The 16,846-nt window shown below is 40.0% G+C and overlaps 3 protein-coding genes across 35 annotated transcripts in view; 1 reads left to right on the forward strand and 2 right to left on the reverse strand.

Moving 5' to 3' along the window:
* Nucleotides 1-303: 303 nt before the first annotated feature.
* Nucleotides 304-5,464, reverse strand: LOC116431298 (centrosomal protein of 104 kDa). Of its 5 annotated transcripts, none has more exons than XM_031986480.2 (16): nt 5,188-5,464; nt 4,261-4,425; nt 3,697-3,908; nt 3,439-3,625; nt 3,152-3,363; nt 2,825-3,026; nt 2,598-2,745; nt 2,398-2,524; nt 2,102-2,328; nt 1,773-2,042; nt 1,348-1,561; nt 1,102-1,280; nt 883-1,028; nt 717-818; nt 516-641; nt 304-454 (listed from the first exon to the last, which is right to left on the reverse strand). In XM_031986480.2, the coding sequence occupies exons 1-16, from the start codon at nt 5,225-5,227 to the stop codon at nt 384-386; spliced, it is 2,628 nt and encodes an 875-aa protein (XP_031842340.1). In that variant the 5' UTR covers nt 5,228-5,464; the 3' UTR covers nt 304-383. The 5 variants fall into 5 exon arrangements, with proteins under 5 accessions (XP_031842340.1, XP_076226715.1, XP_076226717.1 ...); XM_076370600.1 differs by having other exon boundaries at nt 1,348-1,579; XM_076370602.1 differs by lacking the exon at nt 5,188-5,464 and adding an exon at nt 4,967-5,158 and having other exon boundaries at nt 1,348-1,579.
* A 768-nt stretch (nt 5,465-6,232) lies between these two features.
* On the reverse strand, nt 6,233-7,412 carry Dpm1 (Dolichyl-phosphate mannosyltransferase subunit 1). 2 transcript variants are annotated; one of them, XM_031986458.2, is made up of 5 exons: nt 7,180-7,412; nt 6,978-7,054; nt 6,844-6,884; nt 6,583-6,773; nt 6,233-6,506 (listed from the first exon to the last, which is right to left on the reverse strand). In XM_031986458.2, exons 1-5 carry the CDS (start codon nt 7,317-7,319, stop codon nt 6,287-6,289), a joined length of 669 nt encoding a protein of 222 aa, XP_031842318.1. In that variant the 5' UTR covers nt 7,320-7,412; the 3' UTR covers nt 6,233-6,286. The 2 variants fall into 2 exon arrangements, with proteins under 2 accessions (XP_031842318.1, XP_031842317.1); XM_031986457.2 differs by having other exon boundaries at nt 6,236-6,506; nt 6,844-7,054; nt 7,180-7,409.
* Nucleotides 7,413-8,114: 702 nt separating this feature from the next.
* The window catches only part of Dscam1 (Down syndrome cell adhesion molecule 1), a 69,687-nt gene continuing 60,955 nt past the window's right edge, over nt 8,115-16,846 (forward strand). For all 28 annotated transcript variants that reach the window (XM_076371004.1, XM_076370982.1, XM_076370995.1 and 25 more), the window contains exons 1-4: nt 8,115-8,262; nt 10,204-10,327; nt 15,032-15,213; nt 15,973-16,111. In XM_076371004.1, the coding sequence (XP_076227119.1) occupies nt 10,240-10,327; nt 15,032-15,213; nt 15,973-16,111 (409 nt within the window). In that variant the 5' untranslated portion in view covers nt 8,115-8,262; nt 10,204-10,239. The remainder of the gene's footprint in view (nt 8,263-10,203; nt 10,328-15,031; nt 15,214-15,972; nt 16,112-16,846) is intronic.

The raw sequence follows: 16,846 nt of genomic DNA on the forward strand, positions 1-16,846 counted from the left end.
TATATAATTACGTAAAATTTCTATATATGTGCATATATATACGGGAATTTCATTGTCACGTGTATCGCAAGAAAGTTTGTGCGACCGCAATCTCAATATACGAGGTATCGTTAGATTTTCTTATTTCATTCTCAATTTAGTCGATAACAAGATTCCTAATATTCTAGAGACTAGAAGATTTTCACTTACGATTAGAAATTTTGCTTTAACACAGAGATATATCTACCAATGAAGGACGGGTTTTCCTATAAAAAAACAAATGCCAGTACAAATATGAAAAAAACGCTGGACATACAGCTCATAACATACAGATAAACTATAAAAGAAAAAAAAGTTTTCTAAAATTTGTTATATTCCAAGGTCCTTAAAATTGACGATTAATGCTAGTAGTCTCTACTGGTTGGGGACGTCATCTTTCCACCGAGATTTTGAGAATTGGATGGAGATTTCGAGCCTGCGAATAAAATAACATTCAAAAATATGCAGATGATTTACATAAAAATTCTAACTCTTACAGCTTTTCCCTAGTTTGTTCCGTGGGTTATTTGTACAGGGATGTTCACCCATAAGATGCTCCCTCCACTTATTTTGATTCACAAGACTAGAGCAGAGTGGGCAACGATCGTAGCCTTCGATGGGTTCTGTAACATTTAGCGATAAGTTGCAAACAGTTATTTGTAAAATAACATCATTTTATTATGCAATGCAGTACATACTTGTACACTTATTACTCTTTCTATGCTCGTCGAAAGAATTTTCGTGAATAGCTAGCTTGCACGTTTCGCATTTTACATAATTGCTTCGCATATCACATTCATCTGAAATGGTAAAGTTGATGTTTATTAAGGAAGTATTTATCTAAAAATAATGCAAAATACTTACTTAATAAGTGAAGATTCAAATACGAAATTTCTACCACTTGCTTGCACGATTCACATTTCGTCAACATAGGACAACTTCTCCAATAATGAATATTCAGACCCTCTTCTGAATATCCTTGCCCCTTTGAAAGGCAAAATATGCACACCCTATGAAAAACACACATATACAACAAATTTTTACGCTTATAACTTCTTTTGTAATACAATATAAATCATTTACTTGTCTCCCTTATGATCTGTACTATTCTCGGACGGAGATGTTATACTCGTTGAACTTCCAGTACTAACGACGGGACTTGTTCTCGAAGGAGATTTCGTTAAGTTCGCTACATTATTCTCTGTTGACTTCGTTCGTGTTGGTGTCGTTGTTTTATGACATGCTTCCGCTTCCTTTTTCCTCTATTAACGCATGGACATAACAATTAGAAATATGTACATTTGTTTACTTGTTTCATTAAAGATCTACCTGAAGATCGATGAGATCAAACTCATGGAAAAGTTGACGGTACAATAAATTTCTTCTTGTTATGTCATCGTCCGGAGGTAATTGTTTGCGAACCAGTCTAGGATTCACTTTGTACACCAACACTAAAATTCTCTCTGAAACTTTTCTGACTGCTTCCGCTGGATGGTGCAAGCCTGAAGAACCTAGCTCTGACAACGTTCGACACGTGAGTCCGCTGCAACAGTTACAATATCTTATCAGAGTAATTGCGTATTATGGGTGGGGGCTTAATGAGATGAATGAACCTCTGTAAATGATTGCAATAAGAATGATCTTATTGGAAATCATTAACAGAGGCCAAATAATGTTAATGAAAAAGGTCACGATTCAGAGAATTGGTAGTTGATATCAAATTCCATAATAGAGATTATGTCTTTCAGGGTCACCTTTGTTTGTCAGTAGATATTCCATGGTTGAGAATTAATTGCTCCACCATTTCTAGCCTACTAAGAGCCAGCCGTTGGTGTGTACTACTGCTAACTGGTCTCGTTAAATGCACCGGTATTAAATGCAATTCCCTGACACACTTGCAGTCTGCCATACTCAATATCGTATGCACTGCCATGTTATGAATCCTCGGAGTAGTGTCGCCTGATTTAGTTAGCAACTCTGGAAGAAGACGTTCTACGCTTCTTGCGATTTCGGTGGAGGATACTCTAAAAAAATATTATTACATAATAGCTTCATTGCGATATGATAAAGAAAATGATCATACCTATCTGTCGCAAACTCTGAGAAGAAAATCCTAATTAATTGCGCCGCTAGACTGTACACGCTGTAGACCTTATCCCTGAGAGCTCTATGCAGCAACAAAATCGCAGCTCTAGCTGTTTTATTTGCAGAGTGTTTTGAAACTTCTGGATCGAATGTTCTTAGTTCCTCCTTTAGCTGCATCAGCCCCTCTTCTTTGTCCGTGAATTGTTTCGAATAGAATTTCTCCACCTAAACAATGAATTGATAGTCATTGGTGTTAAGAAATCAGCAGAAAAAATCTTTTGAAACTTGCATCACCATTTCCATTCCGAAGACGGCTATAGGTAATGCAGCTTGCTTTTTTTCTCTGTCGTTCAGCTTCGAAACCACCTTAGTCTCCGTATTCTCCATGTGACATTCTCTTGTGAATTCATTCGTGTGCGAGCTGAAAAGCAGTTTATTGTATAACACTGTTTATATAAAATTAACAAAAATTGTAGGAAATGAAGGTGCATTACTGTCTTAAAGCTGGAATCGTCCTCTCTTCGTAAGCTTCATAGCTAGACCGAAGTGCCGGTCCTGCCGACTTGGTTTTCCGTCTGAGGGATCCCTTGTTGCAATTGTTTTGCCTCTCAATGACTCCATTTGTAGGACTATCAGTAACTTCTGTTGATTTCAAAGGTAAGCAATTAACTCTTTTCCGTTTGTATTCACACCGAAGGCTAATGGTCCGCATATATCGTACCAGGACTATTCGGTTTTTGATGCAGAGGCGAAACAGGTGGTTGATGAGCGGGACCAGTAGGAGATATAGCTCCGTCGCGATTGGGTGGTATCACTAATCTCGGGGGAGACGTAATGTCCTCGGGCGCCGCAGTGGTATTTGTCGTATCTACAGATACCGGTTCTTTACCTTCGACTGAAGACTGATTATTTTTCTCCAGCGGCTGTTTATATAAGGAAAACAATGTAAGTGAAATAAAAATAAAATGTAAACACATTAAATTCTATTGATAAACATAAGTACAAACTGTGGAGGATAAAACTTTCATTTATCTATAAATACACTTACGCCATGGATTTCAAGTAGATCTTGCACTTCTAAGCTCTGGTAGACTTGCTGCCTATATTGTTGCGCTTGTGCTTTTTTTGCCTTGGCCTTATCATAATCCTCTAATGCGATTGCATATTTTTTCTCCAATTCGTACTTCCCAAGTCGTTCTCCAGCTTTTCTTAAATTCTCCATAGCTACTTTTAACTTTGAAGCGTATTCGAACCTCTCCTCTAGAAATTATAAAGTATCAGGCGGCTGTTTTCAAATACCTGTCTCTTCTTGAAATAATATATTGCAACGTATACCTTCGACCGCTTGTAACTTTTTTGCCTCCATTTGTCTGATAATTTTGGCGACCTCGCGATCGACGTACATTTCGAAAGCTAAGTCGTCGTACGGAGACGTATAGTGAGGATTGAACGGCGCATCCCCTTGACCCGTTAAGTCTTGCCCGTAAGGTTCACCGAGGATATTGATAGCGATAAGGCCAACCTGTAATTTTCACGAATAGAAAAAAACGTTTCTACTTATCCATACAACGTTCTCGGAGACTTATTTTATACCTGCTGATAAACATTGTGCGCATTGCTGTGCGGTTTATGTAATCTCAGTTTTAAGGAGACTGCCTCTGTCTCTGGAAGTGCGACGCTCTTAAGCTCCCTGCTTTTGTACATGGTTGAAGCATTGTCGGACAACGTAATGTAACCCAAATAACTGAACTCCGTTGTGACTGAGGCATTCTCTTCCCGCGATGTCCAAATTTCCAGTTTCTCCGCTGCAACCATTTTTACCAATGATTACACATTTTCATCAGTGCGTTTTTCAATTTATTTTTTAAAGTAAGTGTAAAAATATTCCATAATAAGTAGAAAATAAAGCTGTTGAAAGTAATTTAACGCCGAGTAGAATGAGAAGAGAGGATGAATTAGGGAGGGCAAATGAAACTTGCCTCGGGAAATTGGGGTGAGAGGGTTAATTCGATTTTCATTCATTACTAAATTGGTTTTTAGAATGCACCAAGGATACTGAAATCTCAATTCTATGCAGTAAATTTTTAAATATTTATTCTAAATGAAAAGAACGTTGAAAAATGATGTACTAGTATTTTTTTAATTATGTCGACTCACGGATAAGGTACTGGTGAGCTAACACTTGAATCCTAGTCAACTTTGTCGGCCCGTGGAGGCGCAGAATGAGTTCTTGAGGATATGTACATCTTCTTGAACTTTGCCAACCCCTTACCGTCGGTCCATGAACGTTCAGTTCCAACGAAGAGTGTCTGTCCTCTTCGCCTATTTGAAAGTTACAGTTATAAATGGATCCAAAATAGGTTTACAACCAAAAATTCATTATTTTTTACAATATTCTACACAGACTTCAAGTTGCTTGTTTAAATAAAATGTTTATTTCCATATTAAACATGTTCCCCGACATCGTGTTATCTAACAAAATCACATCGTTTCCCTTCATGGGTAAAAATGGAGATGCCGATGTAATCGATAATGTTTTAACTCAGAAATTATACTTTCAACGATGAACGGTCAACACGAAACGCTGTCACGCTACGTATACGACGACTCGTTGTACGTTCCGCGATCATAACACAATTGAAAGCACGAGCAATGTTATTTCTCCATTTATTTTTACATCGAAGCTATGGAATTCGATAATCTGATCGGCGAAATACGAGTTGTTTTTAATTCCATTGAATGGCAGAGGGTAATTCATCGTCTATCAGAAAACGTGGAGAAGCACGTGCCGAACCGTTGCTGTTAATTTGATTTTTAAGCGTTTGCCTACTGAAACATCGAATATTTTAAAAATAGTATACACCTTCATAGAAAAATCAATGCTCATGTGCAGAAGCGTTTTAGATAATTTGATGTCGTTCAAACGATTAGGTTTTTATTTATACATATATATATATATATATATTTTTCTTTTTTAACACATGAGTGACCGCGACATATTCAGGTGTAAGTAAAAATTTCGCGCACAGGTCGAGGTTATCGCGATTGAATAGAAATCACAATCACAATCTGAAGTTCCCTTACTGGTGGCGTACACGACGTGGAATCCGATTTTTCTCGGCATGTTAAGGTGGTGGTTTGCTAGCGACGAGATCGGTGAACCAGAAGATCCGTCGAACAAGCGGATAAATAAAAAAAAAGTACGACGGGAGAAGGGGAAACGATGAAAATGTCAAAATCTAAAAGGCACAGCCATCTGAAAGCTCGATAAGGGGGAGCTTGCAAGATTCACCCCGGCGCGTAGGCAACGCCACTTGCACGTCTGGCCGCGGCGAAGCTTGCGACAGAACTGGCAGACTGCTCCCTGTTTTCGCGAGCGGAAACTCTGATCTCTCGACACCCCAAGCATTTTCGCTTGGCACAAGAGCCCCTCTTGTGCTTTTAAGTTCTTTTATAATCGGAGACAATCTAATGATCGGTTGAACGTGAACTGCAATGCAACAGTTATTTCCCTTTCTTTTCCTTCTTAATGTCACTTAATTTTTCATGATAGAGCTGAAAAATAAGGGGTGGTGAAACTTCCCCAGAGATTGATTGTATCTGTTAATTTTACGTAACAAATTGTTTTATCTATATAATCAATAAATGTGTAAGAATTTTGTGAAGATTATTAATCAAGACTTTAATTTTCATGCCATTAAATAAATTTTTTAAAGATTGTAATTATAGAATTTCAAGGTTTCCATTAAATCTTGACTTTTCGTACAAGGCACATTATGGCACCGTCTTGCATTCCGCTCAAGTTGAAATATAGACTGTAATTTCGTAATGGATCAATAAGCGGAGGCTGCGTGACGTCAGAGGGTGCGGCGAGGGTGGAATAGCTCGCGAGAATCGTTATATGTGTTGCGTGTCGTCCATTCACGACCACGTGCGCACGAGCACGTGCTTCTTCATTTTTAAATGAAGCAATTTAAGTAATTAATTTATGCACTCAATGTCACCATATCTAATTAATTTCATAATTAAGTCATGTAATTAAATCATCTATTCAAACATGAAAATTGGAAACGTTTATGTAAAAAAACAACGATTAATATACAATTATTTATATTATATTTACTAATTTATATATTTTATTTAAAATATAGGAATGTACAGAGATGTTAAATAACAGTTGAGATTATGTAGTAGCAAAAAGATATAGGAGACCTTTTGCAAATTGGAAGATTTCTGAACCACCCAATTTTGATTCACCATAAAGACGATCTACAAATGAGATTGGTACTTCTCCTATGGTATATTTGAACTGTCTAGCTCTGACTATCATTTCCATTTGGAATACATATCCTTTGGATACACAGGACTTAATTAATTTCTCCAATACGTCTTTCTTATATAATCTGCAATTATAAGAATAAATAAGTATAACAAAATAAGAACATTATAAAATATATATAATTTGATAGTATTAAGTACCTGAAACTTCCTGTAAGATCACTGGCACCCGGCCTTAGAAGGATTTGCGTCAAGAAGTTTGCACCTCTGCTTATCAATTTTCTTTTAAAGTCCCAACCATAAACTCCTCCATCATGAGCATACCTTGTACCACTAACAATATCTAGATCAAGGTACCTCTGTTGTTCCACCATTTTGGGTATGAATTTAGGCTGACGAAGATAAAATATACATAAATTATAACAATCAAAATGGAATATTTGTTTGAAAAGAAATATATACATGATGAGATAGGTCAGAATCCATGATGACAATGAAATTTCCTGTGGCATGTTTAATTCCATGAATATAAGCTGTTCCAAGTCCAAGCTTCTTCTCTCTTGGTCTCAATATTATTTTATTTTCACCATACAAACCTTGCAACTGTTTTGCCATATCCAATGTTCCATCAGGAGAGCCATCGTCGATTACGATTATTTCATAATCAAGTTCGCTAGAATGTTGGATACGTTCGCTAGACTGATTAATTTTTTAGATTTCATACTTTTAATCCTTTACTTTTATCCAACGGGAGATATTTTATCCATAATTGAGGTTATGTTGCTATAGTATAGTTACCTCTCATCCATATATTTGACGATAAGCCAAATAATTATAGGTAAATTTTCAATTTCATTGTACGTCGGAAGTAAAATTGAATACTTATCATTTTTCGTTAACTCTTTTATATCTTTTTTAGTTTGTTCTTTTTCTACCATTTTGACAGTAATCGGTACAACACAGTATCGCGAATGGCACCTTCCTTATCAAGTGCCGCATTGCCGAATCCACGCGTTCCGGAGAATTTGTCAGTAAAACAGTCTACTTCCGGTGACGTGCCCATTAGCGGGTCAACACGTCTTTACAAAATGGAGGTTCAAATTTCGTTCAACAAATACATGCCATATTACAAAAACTTTATAAAATTTTCTCAAAATGCAAAGATTAATTATCTCATAATTATTGTCTTCATAAAAGATGTATCATTTCTAAGTATATAAATAAAAAGGATTTTGCAGTTATATCAGAGCAAATTACTAAAAAACAAAAAAAATAATTAAGAAAAGAACAGGGCATTTTCTTAAAAATTTGGTTCTTTAAAACGAATGGATATTGCAAATATTTTCATATGCTTATTCTTTACAATTATCTAACAGTTTTACATGTTCAAATTAAACTGAGTCTTCAAAATTTTTAATTTGAAAATTCTTTTAACGGCCACTTTGCTAACCGAGTTTGAACTAACTGCATCATGTCTATTTTAAATAACGCAGATTAACTTTTTTCTCTGATTTAAAAAAATGTGCTTCAACAAGAAATAAAAGATCGCGGCGTTATTTGTTATTACAATTTCAAATACGGTCTGTCAGGTCCAATTGCAATTACAGGAGATGGTGCGAAAGTGCACGAGACCACGGCAGTTCCTGTCGCGTGCGAGAAAGGTCGACCAACCGACGTCCCCACTACGTCCCAACACTAGAGCGTACACCACGACGACGACCCCCACCGCCGACCTCGAGATCCCGTGGAGCAGCCGCTGTCCCGAAGCAAAACGACGCTCCTCGCTGCACTCTTCGGTCGTTCACGGACCTAGAGTGTTCGTTCTATTCGAGCGGTGTGTAGTCAGCGTGTGTTCTCTGCGATTTAATCGACGTGTTGTCGGTACGTACTCCGATGAAATCGTCACTGTTCTCACACGTGTGAGTCACGCTCGGGAGTTTCTCCTACATGAGCACGGCGACCTTCGCTCAAGGAAACAAAAAAAAACGAGAAATTAAAACCGAGCGATCGGGAAGTCAGTCCAGACCGGCCTGAGAGATTCGCGAAATCTCCCGTGGGTGTGTACGTGTGGTACATGTGCTCCTGTGAATGCCGAGTGTGATCATCGCGGGTGATCGTTATCATCGTCTGGAAGCCGTAGCTTCCTTCGAATTGAATCGGATCGCAGCAGTCTGTCGAAGCGCAATTTTAATCGTCGAACCGGCAAGGTCTTGAATCCTCGGACAGGGTGTCACTTTTAATTGTCAAATCGATTCTTTCATCGAGCGATGGGATGAATCGCTGACACTCTTGAATCACATCGGCTGATGTTAAATTATTTAATAGTACTCCGAGATGATTTATCGGCCGCGTTGGGGGGAGAGAGGTGCTAATCGCGAACGGATGCAACGTTATGGAGTACGCGTTCGTTCAACTTGAAAGATTGCCTCTTTACAATGCGGATGATAATTAAAGGAAGAAGTTCCGAAGTCTCGTCGGATGCAAGGGTGGTGACCTTCTGCGGCCGACGAGAGTAGATGTCGGATGTGTCCTAGATTCATTAGCACCGATATCGGTGCACTCCGACAGCGAGAGTATCGGTGAATTAATTGAACGAACTCCGCGAGTCGTATAATCTTTCGATTTGCACCCGATGGTAGCGAAGGTTCGGTTGACCCGCAGCGTCCGTGGTATTTCTGGTCCAGGTAGTCAGGCTATGCGGTATTTTATAGGGTCGGGGGCGGGTTTTCCGGATTTAGCGAAGGCTGCATGGAGGAGCAGAGAATCGGGCAGGCCGGCGAGCAAGCGGACTGGCTCGGGCAAATACCAGCAAGCATGGCGTACGGCTGCACGAGGGGTAGATTGGTCCGCTCCGCACCCTGCGATCAATAAACCCACCGAGAGGGAGCAGCTCCGTGACGAGCAGCACTATTCCGTGCTTTCTCTTCTCTCCTCTCCTTTCTCCGCTTTTCCGTCTCTTTCCCTATCCGATTCGTTCTCTTCTTCCTACCTGACACGATCGTGCTATCGGTGATTCAGCACGTGCACGGTGTTTCACCGGTGGTTTCGAAAAACAGCCGGCAACGTGTTCCAAGGATTACCAAGGAATCGACGGAACGCCGAAGGCTTCGCCCAGTCTTTCGTTTCCCACACGTTCGCATCTTATGTCACTTTTTTCTTTTTTTTTCTTGTCAGTTTTCGTCCGCTTCGTCATTTAAGAGTCTGCTTAATTCATTGACTCGTATGAATCCTTACCCGAAAATATGGTCCCTAGCATCCTCGCCACTTTACGCAGATTGCAGCATGGTTTTTGTTAAAGCTGTTCTCCATGCTGATGATTCTCCTTTGCGCATTATTGTTTTTGTTAGCGTAGCTTTATGCTAGACGCTTATCCGTTTGCGTTTTGATGTTTACAGGCAGTAGCGTATTGGTCGTATGAGAATGTAGAAACACAGGGAACTATTAAGTACGACCGATGACGTGTATGGCTTCCGTTCAACAGCTTGCGTGGGGTTCGTAGTCACGCATGCTGATTTTTCACGCAAGCTTAAAAATATTCGGGGCAATCCTCGCGTATCAGGCCAGGCGCTCCGAATAAACCAGTCGGCCTTGAACCCTACCCAAGGGTCGTGCAATTCAGATGTGCCCACTGCATGCGTAGGTGGGGACCCGCGTGAATCCTCCACGCAGACGGGAAATGATTTAGGACGTTGCGGCGTCCATTGATTTCTTTTGCGTTGCATCCGGAGTGACAGGACCTCGGTGTGACTGCTGCGATCCGTTTCGTACGCCGCAAGTGCGAAAGCTGTACGTTCAGTTGCGTGTTTTTCTGTGTGACATCAGGTGAGAATCAGTGCGATCAAGGAAAACAGGATCAGGATGTGGCGCGATCCTCCAGGCGGAGGGTTTAAAATACCCTCCTGTATTGCAACGATGCTTCTCTTGGCTATCTTGGGATTGACGAACGGTGAGTTAGAGAATTGTCACGGTTCGTAAATAACCAGTCACCGGATCGGAACAATTCGATTAGATAACGTTATAAATAGACTGTGAATCCTTGCTTATCGAATGTAAATCTTTATAGATTAACTTTCAGAAAATGATATAAGATAAACTTATTTGGTGCACTTTCGTGTTCATCTATATATGAAATAAAACTTCCTTGTTATTTTACTAAATTTTTTAATACGCCACACTTCAAACAACCAAATATATTATTATAGGTAAATAAAATTTAAAATCTAATTATAAAAGAAAGGAGAAGAATTAACAAAATCATTGAAATAGTTGAAGAAGTAACTAAAATTCATTAATGTTTTTATTAATTACTAGTAAAATCATGCATTGCGTGCAAACAGTTTATCTGCGAATGATTCCTCGCGTCTGTCCGTTTAAAAGAGGAAGTAGCCTCTGCACGGAACACACTAACGACTCGCAAGCGTGCGTTGTTGCATTGTATCTTGCCTATCTAATCGTTTATGCATTGAGAACGTATGACGCGCTGCAAGCCGCGAAGTCGGCAGCTGACACGGTAATTCATCTTTCGCTTAATAATCTTCCGGACGACACGTTCCTTATATACTGAATCAATAAAATGGCTAACGTCGGGCGATTCGTGGAATCTTGTAACTGCTCCGATATCTGTCAACGTTGCGCGATCATTAAAGTAGTGAAAAGGGGCTGGTTTTCATTGGGAACGAATGCATTGACGTCACAGGCTCAACAAGATTCCCTCAAGCTTCGATTTTTCAGGGTACCTTGTACCTCAATTGTGAACCAGAAGCATCTGTGCAAAGTAGATCGATGCTCGTTAATTTTCAGCGTTAATGATCCTGCTTCTCTCAAAGGCTTACGTCACGAACTTCGGCACAGATTTCGATGCTAATTTTTAGTAGATAACTGAACGATACATAATCATGGAAATAGTGAATCACAATCTTTTAAGTTTGACTTGTTAACCGGAAAAGACGAGTTAACTCATCATCGGCAAGATTTTTATTCTCAATAATTCTCGTATGCCATTTCTTTTAGTGTCAATTAAATTATAATAACAAGTTTAATGCATTAAACTGCTCCAAATAATTTTTAACCCATTTTTAAATATGCTTATATAGATTTCATAGTCCAAATCTCAGCCGATTAACAGGTTGAATGTGCTAACTGTTTAGTAATGACAGTACACCCCGAAAAGAACATGCTGCTAAACATACGGTAAAAGGTGCTAACGGTTTTAGCGGTTTAGCGCATCCCGCAGTAAATGTTACACAACTTTTACCTTCTGTCCAATTTCCAAGAACAATTTCTTTCTATTGGTGAAAAGGAGGAAAGGCGGATAGAAAATCGACATTGCAGCTGTCGATGCAATCTCCAGTCTCGGTTCATTTCAAATCCATCGCGCGCCGTGAAAGGTCCATGGGGCGTAGGTAGAAGCGGAGCACGGCGTGCAGCTGCCGAAGAAAAGACCAAGAAAAGGGGGGTTAGGTCGGAGGAGGGAACCGAGGGAAAGGAACAGCTGCTGTTCCCAGAACGGATGCTCGGTCTTGAAAGAGAAACGTATTTTGCCGGAGCAGCGTGAAGCCGCCAGGTGAATCTTCTGATTTTGCGGCCATCATGCTCGGCCACGAGACTCAGAGATGATTCAACGTCAGTTAAAATATCTTCGAGTTGTTATATATGGAATGTGTAAATCTCGTATCCGATGATGTCAGGTATCCTTAGAATCTAGAATGGAAGAAAATCTATACCAGTGGTTCTTAAACCTGTCGAAGTCACCAAGCACGTTTAGTTACATCTATAAGAGTTTGAGGAATAGTAAAATTTACACGTTTAACGATGAAAACAAGTATGCACATATCTTTTATTCAAAATTATATGTACAGTATACAATGTACATGTACATTATACCCATTTTCCCATAGAACTTCTTATGATGTGCGATTTTGTGGAATACTTGTAACAAACTCGCGAAACACCGGTTTAAAAACCACTGATCTACATAGAAGATCAATGAAGCTTATCCGAAAACGGTAAAATACGAACGATCGGGCGAACCGAATCCACATTCCGACTAGCTCAGGAATTTCCCCCGGCTTCCTGTCAAGAGTATTTTCATCGACGTCACGTTTCCCGCCTTAGACAGTGCGCTTATCGCTCCTGACACAGTTACAGCTCCACTCAGCACGTATTACATTCATTAAATTTGAAAATGGGAATATTGCACGCCGCAACGCAGCGTTGGACACACTCGATTCGGGGCGACCGCGTGGTCCCCGAGCTTTTCAGGACTCTCGATTATTATGATCGTCACGATCTATCCAGCTCCAACACGCGTAAACGCGGTCGTGAGTCAGACGCGTAGCGTTCCACAGACCAGTGGATGTGGGATATACGACTATATTATAGAGGCGTGCGTGCGTGCGCGAGCACGTTTGCTAGAAATGTATTCGATGCAGCGTGTCCGGACGTTTCAAAGCTTGACTATATATAGATTATGGGCCGGTTATCGACCGCGAAGAATCTCGTCTTTGATCGTGAGCGCGTAACGTTGGAACTTCACGAAAAATGCTCCAGGACGATCGGGTCACTGAACAATGTGCCTTCGACCTTTCTCGCGGCGTCCATTCGTGTCGATGTTAATGAACACGATGTTCATTCAGCTTCGCGCCAATCAACGAACTAGGTCCTAGAATTCTTTTACAAAATGTTTAACCCTTTCACTAAAATGGATGAGATGTCTCGGTTTCACAATGTCGAAGAAACGATACTATGGATGAAATATCTTGTCACCATGATAGTATCGTACGCATGACATTAATGATGACAAGATATCTCGTGCATAGCATCGTTTTTGCATCATCATGGAACCGAGATATCTCGTTCATGTAGCGAAAGAATTAATACTGAAACTGCAATTACTTTCCTGTAAATTCGTGTAATTCACAGAATTCGTAGAATTCTGTAATTAAATTCGCGCCGTGGTAACGAGTCCGAAATAGAAACGGGAGGAAGGAGATCGGGAGGGCAATCTGTGCGCAGTTCGAGTCCCGATACGACAAAAGTTCGGAACACCTGTTCCCTCGTACCTGAGCACCTCCTATCGTTTGCCTTGGTTGGCGTGTGTACGGTTCACCAACCGGTTCTCTTCGTAACTCGATTTTACGGCGTACTGTGCTCGCGCTTATCCGTCCACGCCGCGGTTAAATCGGTAGGCGGTTACGCGGGAAGAAAGTGGCACAGTGAGCTCTTGTATAATCGTAAACACGCGTAAACCGACTGAATATGGATCTAAGAATAAATCGTGCCTTGAACGGCGTCGGTCAGTACGAGAAAACCCGCTATCGATCGTTTATGGACGATGACACTGATCTAGGGATGCGCGGGTAGTCCGACGTGTCGGGTAGTATAAAGTTGGAAAATGAACATGAAGTGTTACATTCATAATGTGACTAATCGTGTACGCTTTAAGACAACTGAAATGAAAAATAAAAGATACGGGAATTTTTATTAAACGAAAGTAATTTTTTTATGGATATTTATTCGATACAGAAAAATACTTTTGGAAATGGTGAAAATGCAGGAAGGAAGTAATATTTAGGTATCGCAATGTTAAAGAAAGGAATAGATTATTTCATTTATACAATATGCCACTGTACGCATAATTTCGCGATTTTATGACTCCCCTCACATTGTATTTCTATTCCTTACATTTCGTGGCCGTTATTCATTACTGCGGAGATTTTCAAGGAAGAGCAATAGCGATGAGTTTTTATCCAATGAGAGTGAAGACAAAATGGCCTCCACAATCCCACGTGTCTCGCTGAACTTTCCAAGTTTCGCGAAGTTACGAGAACAATACTGTGCACTTTCAAACTGCGATAAAGTAAAAATTCAACACACTTTATATAAAATGAATTTACAGCTTATGTAGAATAAAGATCCGGATAAAAGCAGAATTCTTATTTGCAAGAAAGATAAACAATTTCTAGAATATAAAGTTCATTCGGAACAAATCTGCGACAAGTATTATCTTTTTCACATGTAAATTATGTTATTCGATACATTCATTTGATTAAAGTTCGCCGAAAGTCTTTGTCGAGCACTGAAATACCTAACAGAGGTGGGTTTTTCGAGAGCAATACGTAATATAAACGTAGTACGATTTATTTCAAACGCAAGCGTGAATCGAATTAACATTCTTGTCCGATAATCTGATTTTTTCATAATTTCGAGTTATCCGTACGTTTGTATATAGTGACCCTTTCGATCGACAGTCCGATCGAACCTACGCGTCACCGACAAATGTTTTGTGACGCGCGATGGATGCAACCAAGGATCGCGGACGCTCGTGACGGAAAAGGAATCACGCATTACCGTCTCCCTTATGGTCACATGACGCTGATAGCATATTATTCAATAGCAGACCGGCAACCTGTTGTTTGCTGCAATTGGCTACGCGCCAATTGAACGTGGGTGTCGCGTATCCTGGCGGAGACGGACGATAAATGAAACTAAAAGACACGCAACAAAAGTTCCGTCGCTGGTGACAGTTTGGACTAATTAATCTCTTGGCGTCCCCCAACTGGTTCCTTACGAGTCGCCGCGATCGCGAGAAATGTCCGGAACCGTTGAATCAGCTTGCGTGATAAAATTTTTCTCCTCTCTTTGTTCACAGTGGCTTACGCTGAGGATGCTTCCATGGGACCGGTATTTGTCAAGGAACCACCAAACCGAGTTGACTTCTCAAATGGAACCGGAGCTGTCGTCGAATGCCAGGCTAGAGGAAACCCCCAACCGGATATTATCTGGGTTCGCGCCGACGGAAGTGCTGTAGGGGACGTTCCGGGACTTCGTCAGGTACGTGTATTTTTAGTTTGTCGAAATATTCCAGGCGACCATTCTCATGAAGTGACGGATTTTGGTGACAGGTTGAGTCTACATCTAGTATTTTCCTATTTGCATTGGCTTCGTTGATCAGCCTTTGATAGACTACCATACGGTCAAACTGTTCGGATCGATCGCGCTGCAGGTCGACAACCCTAACATTGAGATAGTGACATCGTATTCAATCACGAAGCAATGTTTGTGAAAATATCTTCAATACATAAGAAGCTACATTTTCTAACTATTAGTAGTATACTGCATATTTAGTAAATCATTTTTACATCCACACGCTACTTACATGAAAATTACATTCACCGATGGAAGAACAATTAATTAGTGCGATTGTATGAAACTTTTATACGTTCATAGGCCTTGGTAACAATACTATTCATTGAGAGGCATTATACGCAACACCTACTCACCATGGCTATAAAACGAGAGAAAGATTGAGAGTATCCGATTGTTACTGTTTATGAAACTCCCACGCTGCAAAAGAAATGAAATGCCAATCGTTGGATTCCAGATTGGACTTCCTTTTCTCGCGAGCGGTCAACCGCGTTTATTAATACTTCCCACTATCGGACTCTTTGACTCCCACGGGTCGTGTGTTTAACGATGCAACGAACGATCTTACGTCAGTGGTTCGGGCGAGAAGGCCGGATTAATTGTCGCCTAATTAACGATGAATTACGATTCGTCTTGATGACAAAGAAAAAATTGGTGGTTGCGCAGGTCTTGCCGAATGGAAACTTGGTATTCCCACCCTTCCGCGCCGAAGATTACCGTCAGGAAGTTCATGCTCAGGTTTACAGCTGTTTGGCACAATCACCAGCAGGATCAGTTCATAGCCGAGACGTTAACGTGAGAGCCGGTAAGTGTTATCCTCTTACTTGAATTCCAAAATTACTTGGACCACCTTCGCCGTTGCCTGGTCAGCTATTTGCTTACCAAACAAAGTAACAAGATGATCTACACGTGACTGTGTTTCAATAAAATATAATGTCGAGATCGAGCGTCTTACCTTTGTCGAAAATTGAGATGTTCTATTTTTGCTAATTCTTCTATTTCCTAGGAATATGATATATTTACTGCAATAGAACTCACGTTATGAATAAATTCTTCAGTAATACAAGTTTTCTAGAGTTTTATATTTTATTACTTTAGCCTCCCGTTTTACTTACATTTGCACTTCTGATGATGATATAAAATTGGATTTAATAAATAGAAATATAATTCAATTCACATCAATCAAAGACAGATACTATCTGCCGCTATGGATATTTATTTAAAGCTGCCAGTAAAGATAATCTACAGCGAATGTAGAATTTATTGCTGTTCTTGGAAAATAATTACAAATAAATAACACTTGTGCAGATAGTTACCAAGGAAACTATAAGACAAGAGTTTAATGGTCAGGTGTAAATACTTTAAAAATTAGATTTTGCATTCGTAGACTTTGGTATCTCGAGCGTAGCATCATTTCTTCAACATCGTAGAACCGAAATATTTCGTCCATTGTAGCGAAAGGGTTATTACTGACATTGCAATTACTTTCCTGTAAATTCGTATAATTCATGAATTCGTAGAATTCTGGCTCCAAATGTCA

The sequence above is a fragment of the Nomia melanderi genome, chromosome 9 (genome assembly GCF_051020985.1).
Source record: "Nomia melanderi isolate GNS246 chromosome 9, iyNomMela1, whole genome shotgun sequence".
Lineage (NCBI taxonomy): Eukaryota > Metazoa > Arthropoda > Insecta > Hymenoptera > Halictidae > Nomia > Nomia melanderi.

Excerpts from the sequence above, each read along its gene's own strand:
- LOC116431298 (XM_076370600.1), bottom strand. The coding sequence starts at position 5,227 with ATGCCGAGAAAAATCGGATTCCACGTCGTGTACGCCACCA. Across the intron at positions 3,364-3,438 it reads AAAGTTACAAGCGGTCGAAG|AGGAGAGGTTCGAATACGCT; the intron begins GTATACGTTGCA and ends TATAATTTCTAG. Across the intron at positions 455-515 it reads GAACAAACTAGGGAAAAGCT|GCTCGAAATCTCCATCCAAT; the intron begins GTAAGAGTTAGA and ends TTTTATTCGCAG.
- Dpm1 (XM_031986457.2), bottom strand. The coding sequence starts at position 7,319 with ATGGTAGAAAAAGAACAAACTAAAAAAGATATAAAAGAGTTAACGAAA. Across the intron at positions 7,055-7,179 it reads GTCAAATATATGGATGAGAG|CGAACTTGATTATGAAATAA; the intron begins GTAACTATACTA and ends CCAACATTCTAG. Across the intron at positions 6,774-6,843 it reads ATTCTGACCTATCTCATCAT|CCTAAATTCATACCCAAAAT; the intron begins GTATATATTTCT and ends TATCTTCGTCAG.